Below are 17,328 nucleotides of genomic sequence, written 5' to 3' on the forward strand. Positions count from 1 at the left end.
CATCTGCATCTGTTTGCTACTGCGTAAACACCTGGTAGAGGTTATCTCACACAGAATTTAGCGCATCAAGGAGTCGGAGGGCTAATTTTTGCTACTCGGTCGTTTGTGCAGTTTGTCGATGTCGATGGTCTGTAGCTGGTCCTTGAAGTTTTGTAAAGTTAGAGTGCATCGTAGGTGGTTGGGTAAAACATTCCAGGTGGGTATAGTTCTTGGGTAGAGTGATCTAAGGTAGCAGTTCTTGTTTGCCGAAACATGGGTGTAGATGAAATTCCCAGCACTTCGTCGCGTCTTTGGTCTAGATATCTGGTCTTGGGTTTTGAAGAGGTTACTAATGTTGTTTGGTACAAGTCCATGGGTTTCTTTGTAAACAAGCTGAATGTGGGCTCTGATGCAATGAGTTTCGAGGCTATCCCAGTCAAGTTGGCCAAGCATGTTTGAGACACTTGAGTGGCGACTTTAGTCATTAAACACGAACCTAGCTGCTCGTCTTTGAACTTTGTCAATGGTATCTTTATTTGTTTGGTTGGTAAGGGTCCCAGATGGTGTGGCAATACTCCAATAATGGACGGATTAAAGCACCATAGGCAGTTGATTTTGTTGCCTTATCGCAACACGAGAGGTTTCTTCTAAGAAGACCTAATGTTCTGTTTGCTTTAACGTTCAGCAACTTGAATAATATGCTTTCTCCATGACATATCAGATGTCAATTCCACCCCCAAGTATGGATGATGATCAACCTGCTCCAGGGTATGGTCACCCATACAATATTGATGTATGATTGGTTTGATTTTGTGTGTAACTCAAATGCTGAAACATTTCTGCCACTTTGACTCCCATTTACAAAGGTTGTCAACATCTGCTTGGAGAATCCTACTGTCATCGGAGTTTTTCACCTCGCGATAAATAATACAGTCATCCTCAAACAACCTGATGCTTGACGAAATATTTGCCGGCATATCATTTATGTAGATGAGAAATAGCAAGCGGTCCAACACCATCCCCTGGGGTACTCCGGAAGCCACAGTTGATTTTTCCGAGGACTCACCATCGACTACCACTCTCTGATGATGTTTAGTGAGGAAACAGTTGATCCAGTTCAAGATGTATTTGCGGATACCGACATGGTGTAGCTTTGCTAAAAGACACTGGAGAGAACTTTACCCGCAACTTGAAGCGGTGAAACACCAGACAGTTCTTTGCGTTTGGACTTAATAAAATTCCAAAATGATCATGAAACAGTCAGTAACAATGCCGGCTTCCAAAGCATCCAGTCAAGTGTGAACATTTACCACTACTTTTGCCATGTTTGCAACATACATGTACACTTATATGGAGTAGACTGTCAACACAACAGTGTCAGTACTATAGTCTATCTAGCTATATCTACCTTGAGTCACTGGCATTAGCTTTGAAGTTCAGCATGTTCTGTGTTAGCTCAGCGTTACTTAGTTACATATTTTTTCGTGTGCGATCAAAGTGGTGAATATGTACATGCAAAAAACAACGCTAAGCCAACGCAGCACATGCTAAACTACAAAGCTAGTGCCGGTGACTTGAGGTACATAGACTATAGTACCCATATACTGGACCTACCAATTATCCATCAGAATTTGAAATATAGATGCCCTCTAGAATTACAGTCTTTCACCATGCTCTATGGACCACATCTTCATTCCAGTGCAAAATACCCTTCACTTGGTCCAACAAGCAGACACAGCAAATTCATCCAATACCAGCATCAAAAGTTTAGATTTTTATACCACTGGAAAAGCTCTGGCTACATTACAACAGTGGCCTATAGAGCAGCGTAATACACATATTCATGCATAACTCGCAAACGCAAAATTGGAATCAACTGAAATTTTGAGAATAACCTTGTTTTCATGGATATCTCCTGAAAAATGTCATAAAAAGAGGATGCTAAGATCACCATTTTTTACCCCTTTAATAAACCACACTATAATTGATGGGAATAATTTATTACATAAAAATATCAAAGATACAGTCGAAAAGACAAGAACAAATTCAAATCAGCAGTGAAACAGCACTTCCAAATCAACCAACCACCCAAGAAAACCTCGGCAGATTGGCACTGCCCGTTCATGTTACCCATTTCTAGGGGCATTGTGCAATATAGAGGTTGTGTGCAGGGGTAGCATTAAGGCCCGAAAGTCGGGGTTGTTTTCCCGTGTTTTTCACTCCCAAGCTTGCAAAAAATCCAAATACATGGGGTGAAAATTAAATCTCGGGGGTGAAAAATATTTTGCAGTGTAGTCATCACAGGGATAGGAGTAAGGTCCAAAAGTAGCGGGTCAGAGTTCACCCCCGAGCTTGCACATTCCCAATATATGGAGGGTGAAAAATTAATATTTTTTAAATTTAGGGGGTCATTCACCCCTGATCGGGGGTTAACGCTACCCCTGGTTGTGTGTGAAATTATTGATTGGAGCCAAACAAAGGATTTGAACTAGTGTCTTTCACCGTAATCATGGCACAATGCAGTCCATTCAATCAAATGTTGCCATCAACCTATTTGATTGTAGTGCATTTATTACGTGTGTGAGATGAACTGTCACGGTAGATTGCAATCATGCTTTTGTTGAATGCATTTGAGTAGTCTGCCATATTTATGGTATAATACGTCATATTCGCAACCTCTATTCAATCCAGACCCCTTTGGGTCTGCGATACAGTGTATAGCTTCCTTGAACATACTCAAAACTATGATCACCATTAACAAATTGATATGCTCCCCTCTAGCTAAAGAATTAGTGCCTTGTTCATTATTTCAAAAATAATTCATGCATAACATGGAATTGACCAAAAAATGAATATGGATTTTGGTGTCTGCCCAACTCATCTTATCTTAATATGATATAAAACAAATAAATGTAACATATTTTTACAGGGATGCTCTTGTCTCTTTGTTTGAGACATGGTTGTTAAGTGCATTCATAAAGATGCCCTGTAAAAATCATGGCCTAATTTTGCTCTTTGTGACAAAATCTGAAATTTAAATACAACACAAGTAGCTCCATGTTTCTTCTGGCTTTAAATGTGTAGTTGATCTTGTGGTCTGCTTAATTCATGATGCATGTTGGTCATTGGACGATGATTCATCCTCTTCTTCCTGAAATAATAAGATAATTATAAGTATTTGTTACTTAGACAAAACAGCATCTGGTGGGTATTATGAACAAATATGTTATTGTAAGAAGCAAATAACTAAACTGGATAATCCATAACACATAAACCCTGTTCAAATCTTGTTGCTACTGATAAAATGTGCCCGAGAAAATGTGTCACCACCTGGCAGTTAGCAGGCTTTCATGGTTTGTATAATTTTTTTTTACAAAATGATTGAAAAAGTTTTAAAAAGTGACCCTAGATGACCTCACATATGTTCAATGTCAATGTACCCAAGGGTCATTGTGTCCAAGTCCCATTGAAATCCATCAGAGCATGATGGAAGAACCCATGGTTAATGCAAAAGGTAAGCATTTTCTGCACACATCCCAACACACAACCACATACACCCCTACATGTAATCGTCTCCAAACGTAGATGCTTTGGACCATGCAAACGTGGTAATCCAAATCCGTACTCAATCAACATACCCAGGATGTTTTGTTTGTGTGTTTAATTTATAAACCCAGCAACCGAGGACATTATATCTCATAACAATAGAGGACATATTTTGCAAATACATTATATTTATGGTGTACGGAAAGTAAATATCCCCTGTGGTGCTGTATGGCAAATGCATTACTGGAGGCAAGATGATTAATTTGTATATCGTAACCACACAATCTAAGATGGTAACTGAAATGTTCTCAGCGTGTACAGCATCAAATTTGATCAAATTTTTGCAATTTTACAGCAGTTTTCCCGAGGAGATGAAATTTAAAGGTCCTTGGAGCTCAGCAGACCATAGAAAATGGCACCAAGATGAAGTTCAAAATGCCTGACAATATTATGCTTTCTCAAACAAAAATGGGTTAGAGCGGTATTAAGACAGCATTTAAACAAGTTTGTGGAGGCTATACAATGGAAACATTTGTACCCAAACTATGCCATTCATAGGTTTCAAATTCAAAATGGCGTCCAAAATGAGGTCCAAAATAGCCAAGAATATGTGTTTTCCGACAAAGATGGCCTAGAGCGGCATCATGACACCATTAATATATTAGAGGGTACAAAAGAAACAGTTTTATTTGAACACAATGGCGACAACAATATCAGATCAGAAAAGCAAAAAAACTAAAGTATTGGTAAGTTTCTACCATTTTCCATCACTTTTTAACCTTAAATATACAGGGGGGTATTTACTTTCCGTACACGGTATACAATGCATACTATACATGCATTTGCGGTCGTTTGCACACCTCAAGAAACCGAGAATGGTGCCCCATTGCAGAGTGGTCCATGGTTTGAATGTGAAGTGCGAGTGTGTGTCCTTGTTTGCTGGCAAACACATGAACAACCATACATCAGAGCTTGTTAGTCTCCTTTCTAAACTGGGGACAAACAGATAATTCCCTGCTTACTTGTGATGGTTTTTCTGTTTTGAAACTGTTGTTTTGTAATTTATGTTTGCGGATCTTACCATTTCCTTTATAATTCTTCTTAGCATGTCATACACCGACTGCCAGTTCCTTCTGAGTTCTTCCTCCCTTTTTTCAGTGTTTTTGGCGTTGCTGTTAAATGTTGGCAGCCGCTGTAAATTGGCCATAAACTTTGTATAGCCCTGCACAATGAGAATGTGGAAAAATATTGAATATGTGAGAATGATTAGACGAGATACACCGACTATAACAAAATAAATGATTACCAGTATACAATTAAATTTCAGCCAAAAAAAAGTTATGACATGAATTTTACAAGCAGTGGAATCAGTAATTTGCCCTTCCAATTCACTCTTTAGCAAACATAGCACATGCAGCCTAATCATTTCTACAATGGCTTGTAGCTGCTGTGCACTTTTGTATTTTGTGCATTATTTTTGAATTTTATTGATCTGCATCATTTTACATTGAAAATGCTTGTTTGATTATTATGTCAAATAGATCTTTAGTAGTTAGTTTCTTTATTAGCTTGGGCTCAAATGATATGCCCAATTAACTAAATCGTATAGTAAAGCAGCATACCGTGTTTATGTTTGCACATAGCAAGTTTGTACCACATTAAAAAGCTTTAAAATGGATGTGTATGCTCGCAGTAAAAGATCCCAAAACAAATTTTATCAAAAAGCACTTTTATCAAAAGAAATTAAACCTTACTTTTAAACCATATTGTAACATTTCTATAAAAATTGATTAGTATTTCTTTTCCATAAAATGTTAGCGTTGACAATATGTTTCCCTTTCCTAAGTTTCCTGATAATATATACCGGTATTGTAAATGATGGCTTTGAGTTGAGTGGCTGCACAGTGCACATGGTTGTTTGAAAATGAGGTTCTGGGTGGATGTTAATCAATATTATTTGGCTACATTAGTTCTTGTCAGGGCCTATGAGTATGACATATGACTAGCTTTGATATCTGCAAAGTTTCAGGTTCGAGTTCCTAAAAAATAACATGTTACCATGGCAACAGAAGATAGCGAGAACATATGTTTCACTTTATTTTACTATATATGGTTAGCTTTTATCAACCTTGACACACCTGCAAAGTTTCAGGTTCGAGGTCCTAAAAATAATGGAGTTTTAGTTTTACTAAATCTGTGGATTTTAAACATGTTACCATGGCAACAGAAGATAGTGAAAATAACAGATTAATTTGCTTTATTTTACTACATATGGTAAGTTTTAATCAACCTTGACATATCCTTAAGTTTCAGATCCAAGATTAAAAAAATAACTAATTTAAACCCTTTTTCCCTTGATTTTCATAAAAATCACAAAAATCATGTTTTTTTTTGACGTTTTAGCCAAGATTTTGGTCATGTGACTTGTAAATGAGAATTGGTATGCCCAAATATGGAATCATTATTGTGTTAGCTTTCCATATATGGGTACATTTATGAGTTTCGAGGTCGTTTTTTAAAGTTACGACCATTTATATGCAAATTGGCATGATTTTCCCATAGACTTACTGTATAACTTTAGACACAAGTTATAGACACAAAATAGTGGACTTTTGGAAGTTGTCGCAACTCTCCATATTATATAGGGACCCTACATGTAGTATATGGTATACAGATACATAAATAATTGGAAAAGAGCATTGGCTTGAATAGCAGGTTATATGGCTAAATTCAGCAGCTTACAATGTATGTCCAATTGTCCATTCTTTGCCTTTTGAAAGAGGGAAAGGCAACAGGCTCTTTGGTTGCTGCCCAGTGAATAATGTTGTCTTTCACATATAATAGTTATGTTTGTTGTATGTTTTTCTTTCAAGGTCTTACGAAATAGTTCAATAGTTCAATTTTATTGAAAAATACTTTGACATTTGTGGAACTTAAGGTCAATCTTTAGAGAATGAAAAAAACAAACTTACTGTTGGTTTGTACACCTTCCTTCTCTTTATTTCCTCTGCAAACACGCTCATGATTGCATCCATGACATGCGCTGGGAAGCGTTTTGATCGTCTCTGGCCCTGTAAGTAAAATATTGTACAAGATATGGGTATCACTAGTACAATTTCAACAGTTAACACATGCATGGAAAAATAGACAGGAATTTACCATGCATGTACATCTGTCTTGCTCAAATTGGTCTGATGATTCATTCCCACTGTATGTATCCAATATATCGCTATGAATTTTGGCAGAGTGACGAATGGAGCATTTTAGGCAAATTGAGTTTTTGTATGCTTGTGATTATGTTTCAGGTGATCTTTTATTTCCATCAAAAATTAATGATAAATCTTACTTCCCGACGTAGATATTGAAATTGTGATTTGGACGAATCGCGCATAAGTGATTAATGAATTTGACCAAAAGACGAATCGTATACTTAGCTGTACAAATCAGGTTGATAAATTGTGTAGTATAGCTGGAAACTCCGAATTTCCTATATTACATGTCATTTACTGTTATTTTTGATCCCAATGGGTAGCTATAGGTATCTTCTATCCAGTGATGCCAAAATAAGTACAACCATTCCCCACACGATATCGCTATGGCGTAATTATGTCAGAGCGCCGTCGCAAAATTGGGAAATCACAAAAAATTATACACAATATTGTTATATCTACTATTAAATCCTTGATTTCAACCGGAGCTTTCAATAAATATTACGGGGATGACTAATTATAACTTATATTATAACTAAGTTTAGAATTTATAGCCTTAGGACAACCAGCAATTTTTACATAAAATCCCCAAATCAAGGACGAGTGCTATAGTTTACACGTAGTTGAATGCGGATTCGTCTCCGTATGTAACTCTTTGCGCAGCGATTGGAACTTTTTGGATTTAGCATAAAGCCGAATAGCTGTATATACCTGTTTTGAGGGATATATTGATTGTTTCAGAACATGCAAGTATTGCAAATAATTAGTGCACATTCACTTCTATAATATACATTTCAAATGAGTGCTCACGAATGTTCTCATATTTTAGCACGGCCAATGGAATGGTACCAATATTTTCAAACGCTGTCTACTCAGAACAGCGATTTTGCGGATTCGTCACTCTGCCATATTCATAACGATATGTAATTGCCCAAACTGATGTCATAAATAGATTGCAACTGAAAAGGCACAGAGATCAATTATTTACAGATATGACTAGGGAAGAAGAGATAGATAATTAAGTGAGCTGAGGGCCCACCTCAGTGTAACCTGAAATGATTCTTGTTGCCCTTCTCTGGACTGCTTCAATAACACGATTGTTGCGCTGTGAGGTACCACTGCATAGCGAACTAGACAAAAATGTCAATTTTAATTTGTACTCACTTCTCAAAACAAGCAGGGTCAATTTTAGTTGCATGAAAGGACTATTGTTTAAACCATTTATGAGCAACTCAGAAAGCAATCATATATATAGCAACAATTTATACCTGTTGTCTTGGTAGCAAGGAGTTTGCTGCAGGATGCACACCTGAAGATGCTGGTGGCTGGTCATTTGAACATGACGGCTGATCTGGTGGTGGCGGCTGGTCATGTGAAGGCTGAGGTTCTTCTGAGGACTGGTCATGTGATGCTGATGGCTGATCTGATGGTTGATGAGTGGGGGCTCTATTGGAGTTTGCAATCTGACAAAATATAGGTGGATATAATACACTTAGTCATCACTTGTATATCTTATACACAAGATATTTAAAAATGGAATTAAAGATTTCCAATTTTAATACCATTTTTCTTTTCACTTTTGTACCTGCATTATGTTTCCATCATGGGATCTCACATGAGGACAAACCATTTAGGCATTTAAACAAAAGAGGTCAAAGCAACAAAGAATACAAAGCCAAACAAAAACAATACTGATGTGAACACCAATAAGATGGCCCACTAGACATTGCTGCAAATATATATATATAGCTCGGTGACAGTTTTGATCTTAATTTTTAAAACAGCAGTAACAAAAGATGTCATACAATCCGGGAAGTACAAGTTGATATTGTATAAAGGCAAGTGCCAAATTGGATGGAAATATTATGGAGCTTCTTGACTCTTGGTGGTAAAAAAAAGGAAAATGGTCATTAGAGAGGAACACTCTTTTGGTGAAAGCATTTCTACATATTAAAATGAAACTAATAACAATTTGCATTTGGGCTTTGTTTGTGCCTTGTTGAGTTAAAATCGCTGCTGTAATAAAATAATGTAAGAATATACATTTTCTGACCGAACTCTCGAAATAAAACCGAACAAGTTTAATTATCTGTTCAACAGAATAATATACTGCGCCTGTGCCCACTCAAATGACCCGCCAAATGCACTGTACGCCATGTGTGGGCAGCGAACCTTGTGTTGCATTATGTCACTAAACATGATAAACAGCTTGCTCAGGAATCCGTGGAATGCAAGCTAAATATGCACATTGTGAACTTGGCATTCACAGGGGTATAGTAGAGGGTACATAGATTATGTCATGAAAAGGACATTATTGTGACCAGCTCCAACAAAACCCGGAACAAGTCGCCAGGCATGTTTTTGAATATAAGCCTTTAAAAATGACATTCCCATAAAAAATCACATTTTGAAATGTTTAATTTCATGGTATTTGACCTTGGGATTGAGTGGACTTTTGAATCATTGAAAGTACTTAATTAAATTAAAAAGAGGTTTATTTAATCAATAATTGACAGTTGAACTATACTGCGTCAATGAAGTATCCTTACACTTGGAAAAATAATCACAATTTCAAAACTGGACAATATTGGGGTAAATTTGTATTATTAATAGATACGCTATTTAATCCTGCACATTATGACACAATATTGAATCAGGTGTGACCTCAAGAAGTAAAGTTACAAGCAATTGAATAGACAAAGGTCCAGTTTTAAAAGTGACAAACTGGCCTATACAAGGCGCAAAAGATTCCAACAAGCGAAACAAAGAGACAGCACAGTTTCTCCATTGAAGCGTTATTTAAAGCAGTTCTTATTTCAGCTTTTACTTCTCTGTACTTTTCATAAATTTCATTTTATTTGTCAGTTCTTTTGTTTCAGGTTCATTTTGTTTTAAATTATAGCCAAACGCATAAATTAGCCATTCACCACTCTCAAACCAGATGTCTAGTCTGGAGTTTTGAATAGGCCAGTTTGTCACTTTTAAAACTGGACCTTCGTCTAATCAAATGCTTGTAGCTTTGCATCTTGAAGTCGCATTGGGTTCAATGTGATGTCATAATGTGCAGGATTAGACAGTGTTAAAAAAACAAATTTACCCCAATATTGTTCAGTTTTGAAATTTTTCTAAGTGTAAGGATACTTTATTGGCACAGTATATAATAATCCCTATTCAATCCTGTGTAAAGCAGGAAGCTATTAGCCCAATACTCAGAAATGAAGTTCAGTAAAAATATCAAGGTAGGCCCCCTATCATTTACAAAATTATCCATATCTTGAAAATTGATGCGATGTATATAATTTTGGTATCATTTTGAAGCTTATCATGCCATGCTTACATGGCTATTCAAATCATGAAATATCAAAAATGTTCCTGGTTTTGTCAGAACGGGTCACAATAACATTTGTTAACATTAACTTGGATTATTTTCAAAAATCTACATGTAACCTTTTTTGGGACACCCGCTACAAACAATGAAAGAGGCTCACACATGGTGCACTGGAACATAGAATCATTTGAACATTACCAACTGGTGCAGAAATCAAATTAATGATGCTTTATCGTAATTCTTAGTATATCCGCAATATACAATTTAACAAGAAATAACAACGGAAACACAAAATGCATAGGCAGATACACCAGAGGGAAAAATTCCAGCCATACCTACCTGTGCGGTGACTTGAACTCCAGACTTTCTGCTTGTCTGATATACCAAATCAATTTTAGGATTATAAATACGCATTAAACAAGTTAAAATCATAGTGACAGGCGTAACAAATTGTACTTACTTGTAGGTGTGGTAATGGAATATGTATAGCTTTATGTGATGGGCTTGGAGGAGCGGTATTATCCTGTCAAAATAATATAATAGAAATAATGCAGATTTTAAAAATATCCCCAGATATAGTGGCAAACCTTTTTCCTGAAAGGTATTGTAAACAAAAATGAATATCATCACAACTGCAACTGCCAATGAGTGGGCGAAGTTCGCTCGCTATTCCAAAGGTTCACTATTCCCAATGTTCCCTATTCCGAAGGTTCACTATTCCGAAAATTAAAAAGGTTCTCTATTGCAAAGGTTCTCTATTCCGAAAACAAAAAGGTTCTCTATTCCGAATATGAAAAAATGGGTTCTCTATTCCGAAAATAAAAAAAAGTTTTTTATTCCGAAATAAGTCACCATGTTCTCTATTCTGAATATGAAATAAGGTTCTCTATTCCAAATATAAAAAAAGTTCTCCATTCCGAAATCTAAAAAAGGTTCTTTATTCCGAAATGAGTCATCATGATCTCTATTCCAAAATATAAAAGAGGTTCTTTTTTCAGAATCTGTTGTTGTTGAATCATGTTGCACCCTCTAGTAAGTCCTTTGGGTTTGGTGGTATGATATAGGCATGGGCGGTATAGTTTAGGGTGCTTTGCCATAGGTTAGGGTTGGACGGTATGCCATTGGGTTTTGACAGTATGTTTTTAAAGAATGGGTTGTGAGAGCACGTAAAAGCCTGGGTCTAAAACTCTATTTATAATACTATTAAGGGGTGAAAACCCAGCTTTTTAGCAACAACAAATCCGTAGAATATCCGTTTATATTAACTTTTAGTATTGTTTCCAGGGGACATTTCTGAAATCTATAGCAATGAAAATCAAACCATCATTTTGATTGTACTATGTTGAATTTTAGGTCATTTTATGAAGCTAATAATTAGGGGCTTAGTACTGCCCACAAAGGATCATAGGTAAATTTAAGTGTAGCCAGGGCGAAGGGGAGCAGCTCCCCTCTCTCCTGTTAGAAGTCTTGAACCCCCTTCCCCCTGTGGGATGCTGGCCACCCTGTTATTTAAGATTTTAGGGTGTTGTTTTTTTTTTTTTACTTTTTAGCCCATTTTTCAAAGTTTCCCCCATTCAATTTGTTTGTAAAATTTGGCCAACTTCAGCACTATTTTACAAGAATTAGGGAGTGTGTCGCAAATATTTTACAAAAACCGTTCGTTTTCTGCCTATGGTTTTAATAACATGTAGGTTACACACTCCAGAATTCATGTAAATAGCTCTGAATTTGACACAATTTTACACACAAAATGAATGGATAAAGACAAATGGATTGTTTCAATGGAGAATGAACTGTGCAAACAATGCCACATTTATAGAACTTGGCTACTAATTGACTATATTTAGCAGTTCAGCATGTAGGGGCGTAGGGAGGCGAAATTTCCTGTTTCCCTTTAGTAGATAGCAATAACTTCACAGAGCCATCAGCTAACCCTGGCCCCAGTATATAGCATTAACTTTACATAGCCATTAGCTATCTTCAGTAGATAGCAATGACTTCACATAGATATCTTCATCAGATAGACAAAGCCATCCATTAATATCAGTAGGTAGCGCTGATATCACATAGCCATCAGCTATCTTTAGTAGATAGCTTCACACAGTAATCAGCTATCTTCACCAAATAGCAATAACTTTACAGAGCTATCAGCTATCTTCAGTAAATAGAAATGACTTCACATAGCCATCAGGTAACCTCTGTAGATAGTAATGACTTCACAGAGCAACCAGCTATCTTTTAGTAGTTCAGTAAATAGAAACAACTTTACATAGCCATCAGGTAACCTCTGTAGATAGCAATGACTTCACAGAGCAACCAGCTATATTTAGTAGTTTGCAATGACTTTACAGAGCAATCAACTACCTTGAGTAGATAGCACTGGCTATCTTCAGTAGATAGCACTGGCTTTACATAGCCAACAGCTATCTTCAGTAGATAGTAATGATTTTGCAGAGCATTATTATTTGATAGCGCTGACTTCGTATCCATCAGTATCTTCTGTATATAATACTTCACAGAGCAGCCAGCCATCTTCAGTAGATAGCAATGACTCCACAGAGCCATCAGCTAACACCAGTAGATATCAATGACTTAACTTAGCCATCAGCTATGTTCAGTAGATAGTAATGACTTCACAAAGTCATAGTCCTCAGCTATCTTCAGTAGATAGCTGATGACTTCTTATAGCCATCAGCTATCTTCAGTAGATAGCAATGACTTCATATAGTCATCAGCTACATTCAGTAGATTATTAATAACTTATCATAGCCATCAGCTATCTTCAGTATATAGAAATGATTTCACATGTAGCCATCAGCTAACATCAGTCATGGAGATAGCAATAACTTCACAGAGCAACCAGCGAGTATAGATAGCAATCACTTCATATATCAATCAGCTTTCTTTAGAAGTTGGCAAGGACTCCACATTAGACGTCAGCTATCTTCAGTAGATATGACCTCACCTAATATAACCTAACTTGAGCACTTGTTCGTTCAAGTTGTATTAATTGGTTCTTTAACTTTTTGAATGACCCTCGTATGTAACACATTGTTTCTTTGTTACAATGCATTTTCCTTTGTGACAGGCTATTCATAAATTGGTACATATTGTTTTGGACAAAACAGAAAATTGCAGCCTCGTAAGCTGTCATAATCTTACCTGAAAATGGGATTAACATAGTGGTAATTTAGCATGTACGCTACATGATGAACATGATTATGATGTTTTAATGATGCTGTCATAATGTTTACGCAACAATTGACCGTGCTAGCATAGTGTATTTTACCCATAGGAAAATTCATTCCGTACTGTGCGTGCATAGATCACTGACAATAATGCAAGCAACCAATCAGCATTCGGAAAATCGTCGACCTAATGACATCACTGATGGATTTTCATTGATAAATTTGCTTGACTCTCAGCTCCAATTTATCATGACCTTTACTATGTGTGAAATATTACCCACAATGCATAGCTTCTACAATGACTTGAATACATGATGAGAATGTACGATTTCCATGCTGGAAGTGGTTTCAAACCCCATCAAAATCCGCCAAGGGAAAGGGATAAAGTTCTGGTCAGCATCGTTCTAAAACATGAGTTTTAATTGCAAATATTGAATGAGCTGAAGGTTAAGAAGCGGATCCCTTGCAAATTTGGCAGATCTTTTGTTTTCTGTGACATTAAAAATCCATCTTTCACACGGCCGCTGTGTGTGTGTGTCTCGGGTGTGTGTGGGGGTGGGGGTGCATGTGGATGGGGGTCGGCTATGCACGCATGGATTCTGTTGATACAACCTGCATGCTGAAACGCTATACTGCTGGCTGAGTGTACCAGTCATAGCAGGGTGTAAAATATACAACAAAGTCAATGTTTATTCTCAAATACATTATGGTATAAATATAAGCATTTGAATAATTTAACAATAATATCAACCTGAAAAAATTGAACATGAAACTTCATAAGTGATTTTTCAACATACTTGACTGTTGGATAAATATGGGTGCTGCAGCTTTGGAGCTAAGGCAACATGGCGCATTACTTTGAAGTTGGTATACACTGTACATGGCTAGGGACATTTACATTGTACACCTGAAATATGTCTCACAGTCATTTCCTTGATGGTGTTTCAAGCACACATACATACCTTGTTTGCTTCTTGTTGTTGTTTGGCCTTGGCCTTGGCAACTGCCTTTGCCTTCTCAATGAGCTCAACAGCTACGACAGCATCTCTGTCCGAACTTTGGGCTTCATAGTGTGAAAGGGCAGTAGGCGTACTATGTGCCATGTGCCGATTCACACTATGAAACGACTGATCGTTCAATCCTTGCCGTGCCTATGGAAGAAAAGGAGAGCACCAGTTATTTAAACCTGCTAAAAAAACTGACAACCCCTTTGATTTGTGATTAAGGGATATCAGAGGCAGAAATGTGAAGGAAAAACAAAACAATTAAATCAATCATATTAAACATTGATGATACCTAGAATGTTTTGTATAATACCATACATGTATGGGATGTTGACCAAATAATCTTTGACCAATGCCACATGATTTTGAAGGGATAACTTTTTTTGGGGGGTGGGGGATTTGAAAAAGATGGCTCTATATTTGCAGGTTTTTCAGTTTTTCAAATCAATGAAATGTTGTGTAATTTTAGGGGGAGTGGGTATTTATTTTGAACCCTGTGTTACATAGGCTTACATGCCTGTGCGGGGAGTTGAACCCCAGCGACCAGAACTATGACCACTTTGAAGTGATAGCACTTTCCTTCTGTTGTATTAACTCAAGTCATTTTGAAACAAATATTCATGTCTGTAGCAAATCCTAGTGCTTTCTTAAAAACACTTTGGTACCAACTTTTCCATGGGCCTGGCATAATAGGCTAATAATTTGTAACTGAATTACTTACTGCCGTAGTTGTTCCCTTGCGAAACGAGCTGGCATTAACTCGTCGTCTTTGCCCTGTGACACTATGCCAGTGTCTCGTCAGTTCTTGAGCCAAGTTTAGGACACTGCCAGTGGATAAAACAAATACGCGGCAAGTATCCACGGCCAGTGTCACCTCTTGTGGCCGGACATACCGCCTGTATAGGAGAGTGAGGTCATAAAGTGTTCGGCTGAACACTACTGGGGCTGGCCCAAAGGTGTCAGCCGTTTTGTGCTTTTTCACCTGAAACAAACACACACCAGATAGAACATGATAATACACAGTAATTTGTTCTCTTATGTTGTAATATACCTCAAATTGTTCCACTCATTGCTAGGAATAAAGAAAGTCAATTATCATATTGTACACATAACATGATAGGACCATTTTTGAGTTGGGGCCCATTATGACCTTCGGTCCCTTGTGGGTGGCATATAGAAAAAAAAAAGTTTTAAATTGAGGTGTTAGAATGCCAAAAACCATTGGTTCCACTAATGTAGCAAAATAACACCCCAAACACATAGCACCATGATGTACTAACTACAGAGTTTAAAAAAACTACCCCCTCCTAAAATAACAAAACATTTCTTTGCATAGCTTGACTTAACATTTTGTTGATTTGAATAATTCAAAAAGCTGTGAATAGAAGAATTGTTTAGCTACCTTTCCAAAGTTATCCCATTACCCAAAACTATTGCACGATGAAAAAGGTTGCATCATTGCGATTGACCAATAAAGTGGCATGGTCTGCTTATGAATATTTATGAGGTGTCATAATATCATATTCGCTGGCGAAGTGATGTAATAATCGGATTAACTACTATAGCAATAGGTGAAAACAATGTTTGATTATATCACACTGCACGGCAAGCAGGTTGCACTCTTAAAGGTACTAGTGATCAGCATATATGTGTATTCTATAGAATTACAATCCAGGTCTTTATCCCTGTTCTTTGAAATCTATGGTTCAATGCATAGGTTCAGCGTGAACGTTGTAGTGCAGCGCACACCGACATCGCCTGGTTAATAATTGCATTGTACAGCAGAGACACTAAAATGAATACCGGGGATCGATACACGCCAATGTGCCGTGCACGATTTGATATTCAGACGATAAATCTATGGATACTGACGTAGAAAATGATGAATATCTCCCGTAATTTTTATATTCTAAAGAAGCCATATTTTTATGCTTGCATTTGAATATATGTGTTGAAAGGATATGATAGTCGATAGATTGCGTATTGAGAAAGAATTGTGCGTATTGAGCTCAAAACGGGGCTCAAAAACTGAAAAAATGTGCCGAACTATAGCGCAGCGTAGGCCACTCGTGGAGGCTGTCTAAAAGCAGATGACCTCATGGCATATACCATGCTCACTGACCGTACTGAGGTCAGTCACCAGGCTATTATATTGTCAATAGCCTTAGTCTGATGTCCCTCGGCCCATTATGCGTCTCAGAACAATTAAACAGGTCAGAAACAAAATGGCCATGCATGGCTGTGGATTCAACCTTGGCAATTTCTGCCATGAAGATATCAGGGCGATGACACTGCAGCGCGATATAATCAAAAATTGTTTTCACCTATTGCTATGGAAGTTAATTCGATTATTCCATCACTTCGCCAGCGAATACAGTACTGGACTCAGATTTTGCTTTGTGTAGGACCTAAATGTATGGCATGTGTACAACATACAAAAGTGATATGAGACCACAGTCAAGCAAGCTAGCAAGTCAAATGTCATATAGATTTTTAATTAAATGTGAAAGTTATAATAGTAAATAATTATTTTGAATGAATAACTCATCCAAATATTGGAAAGAAATAGGAATTTTTGAAAGATGCGATGAAGGCTGCATGTTATTTTCATTTGTTACCTATGAGGACGCCCAAAATAAGTCTAACACTCAGATATGAACACATGCATGCAATTTTAGGAGTAAAATCTTTGTTTAAACAAATATAAACAACCCACTTGAATGGCATCATGATTGTATTCTGTGCAGCCAAAAATGAATTAAAAGTATGATAATATTGGAAAATTGTTATTTAAATCTTACCCTCACTGTAAACTGCCCCCTCTCCCAATTTCCAGATTCAAACTCTGAATTATTCATGTTTGCCACGGCCCCAGCTCTCATCCCATTGGTCATAAGGAGCTCCATAATGATGTACATCCTAAAGATGATCGCATCATGCGGCGAAATAGCCTGACCGGCTTGAAGGGCAGCTGTTGAAAAATGAAATAATAAAGTTCAAACATAAGTATAAGATCATTGCATTAGGTCAAAGACAATTAAACTAAACCTAACAATGTACCAAATGGTCAGAAG

At 37.1% G+C, this 17,328-nt stretch overlaps 1 protein-coding gene across 1 annotated transcript; it reads right to left on the reverse strand.

The window, feature by feature from the left end:
• Positions 1-1,945: 1,945 nt before the first annotated feature.
• Positions 1,946-17,202, reverse strand: LOC140169120 (uncharacterized). The gene is made up of 8 exons (XM_072192382.1): positions 17,056-17,202; positions 14,976-15,236; positions 14,213-14,401; positions 10,523-10,585; positions 8,003-8,197; positions 6,498-6,596; positions 4,607-4,747; positions 1,946-3,130 (listed from the first exon to the last, which is right to left on the reverse strand). The coding sequence occupies exons 1-8, from the start codon at positions 17,170-17,172 to the stop codon at positions 3,086-3,088; spliced, it is 1,110 nt and encodes a 369-aa protein (XP_072048483.1). The 5' UTR covers positions 17,173-17,202; the 3' UTR covers positions 1,946-3,085.
• Between the last annotated feature and the right edge of the window lie 126 nt (positions 17,203-17,328).

Source organism: Amphiura filiformis, chromosome 14 (genome assembly GCF_039555335.1).
Source record: "Amphiura filiformis chromosome 14, Afil_fr2py, whole genome shotgun sequence".
Classification (NCBI taxonomy): domain Eukaryota; kingdom Metazoa; phylum Echinodermata; class Ophiuroidea; order Amphilepidida; family Amphiuridae; genus Amphiura; species Amphiura filiformis.

Excerpts from the sequence above, each read along its gene's own strand:
- LOC140169120 (XM_072192382.1), bottom strand. The coding sequence starts at position 17,172 with ATGTACATCATTATGGAGCTCCTTATGACCAATGGGATGAGAGCTGGG. Across the intron at positions 15,237-17,055 it reads GGGGGCAGTTTACAGTGAGG|GTGAAAAAGCACAAAACGGC; the intron begins GTAAGATTTAAA and ends TGTTTGTTTCAG. Across the intron at positions 3,131-4,606 it reads GAAGAATTATAAAGGAAATG|GAAGAAGAGGATGAATCATC; the intron begins GTAAGATCCGCA and ends TTATTATTTCAG.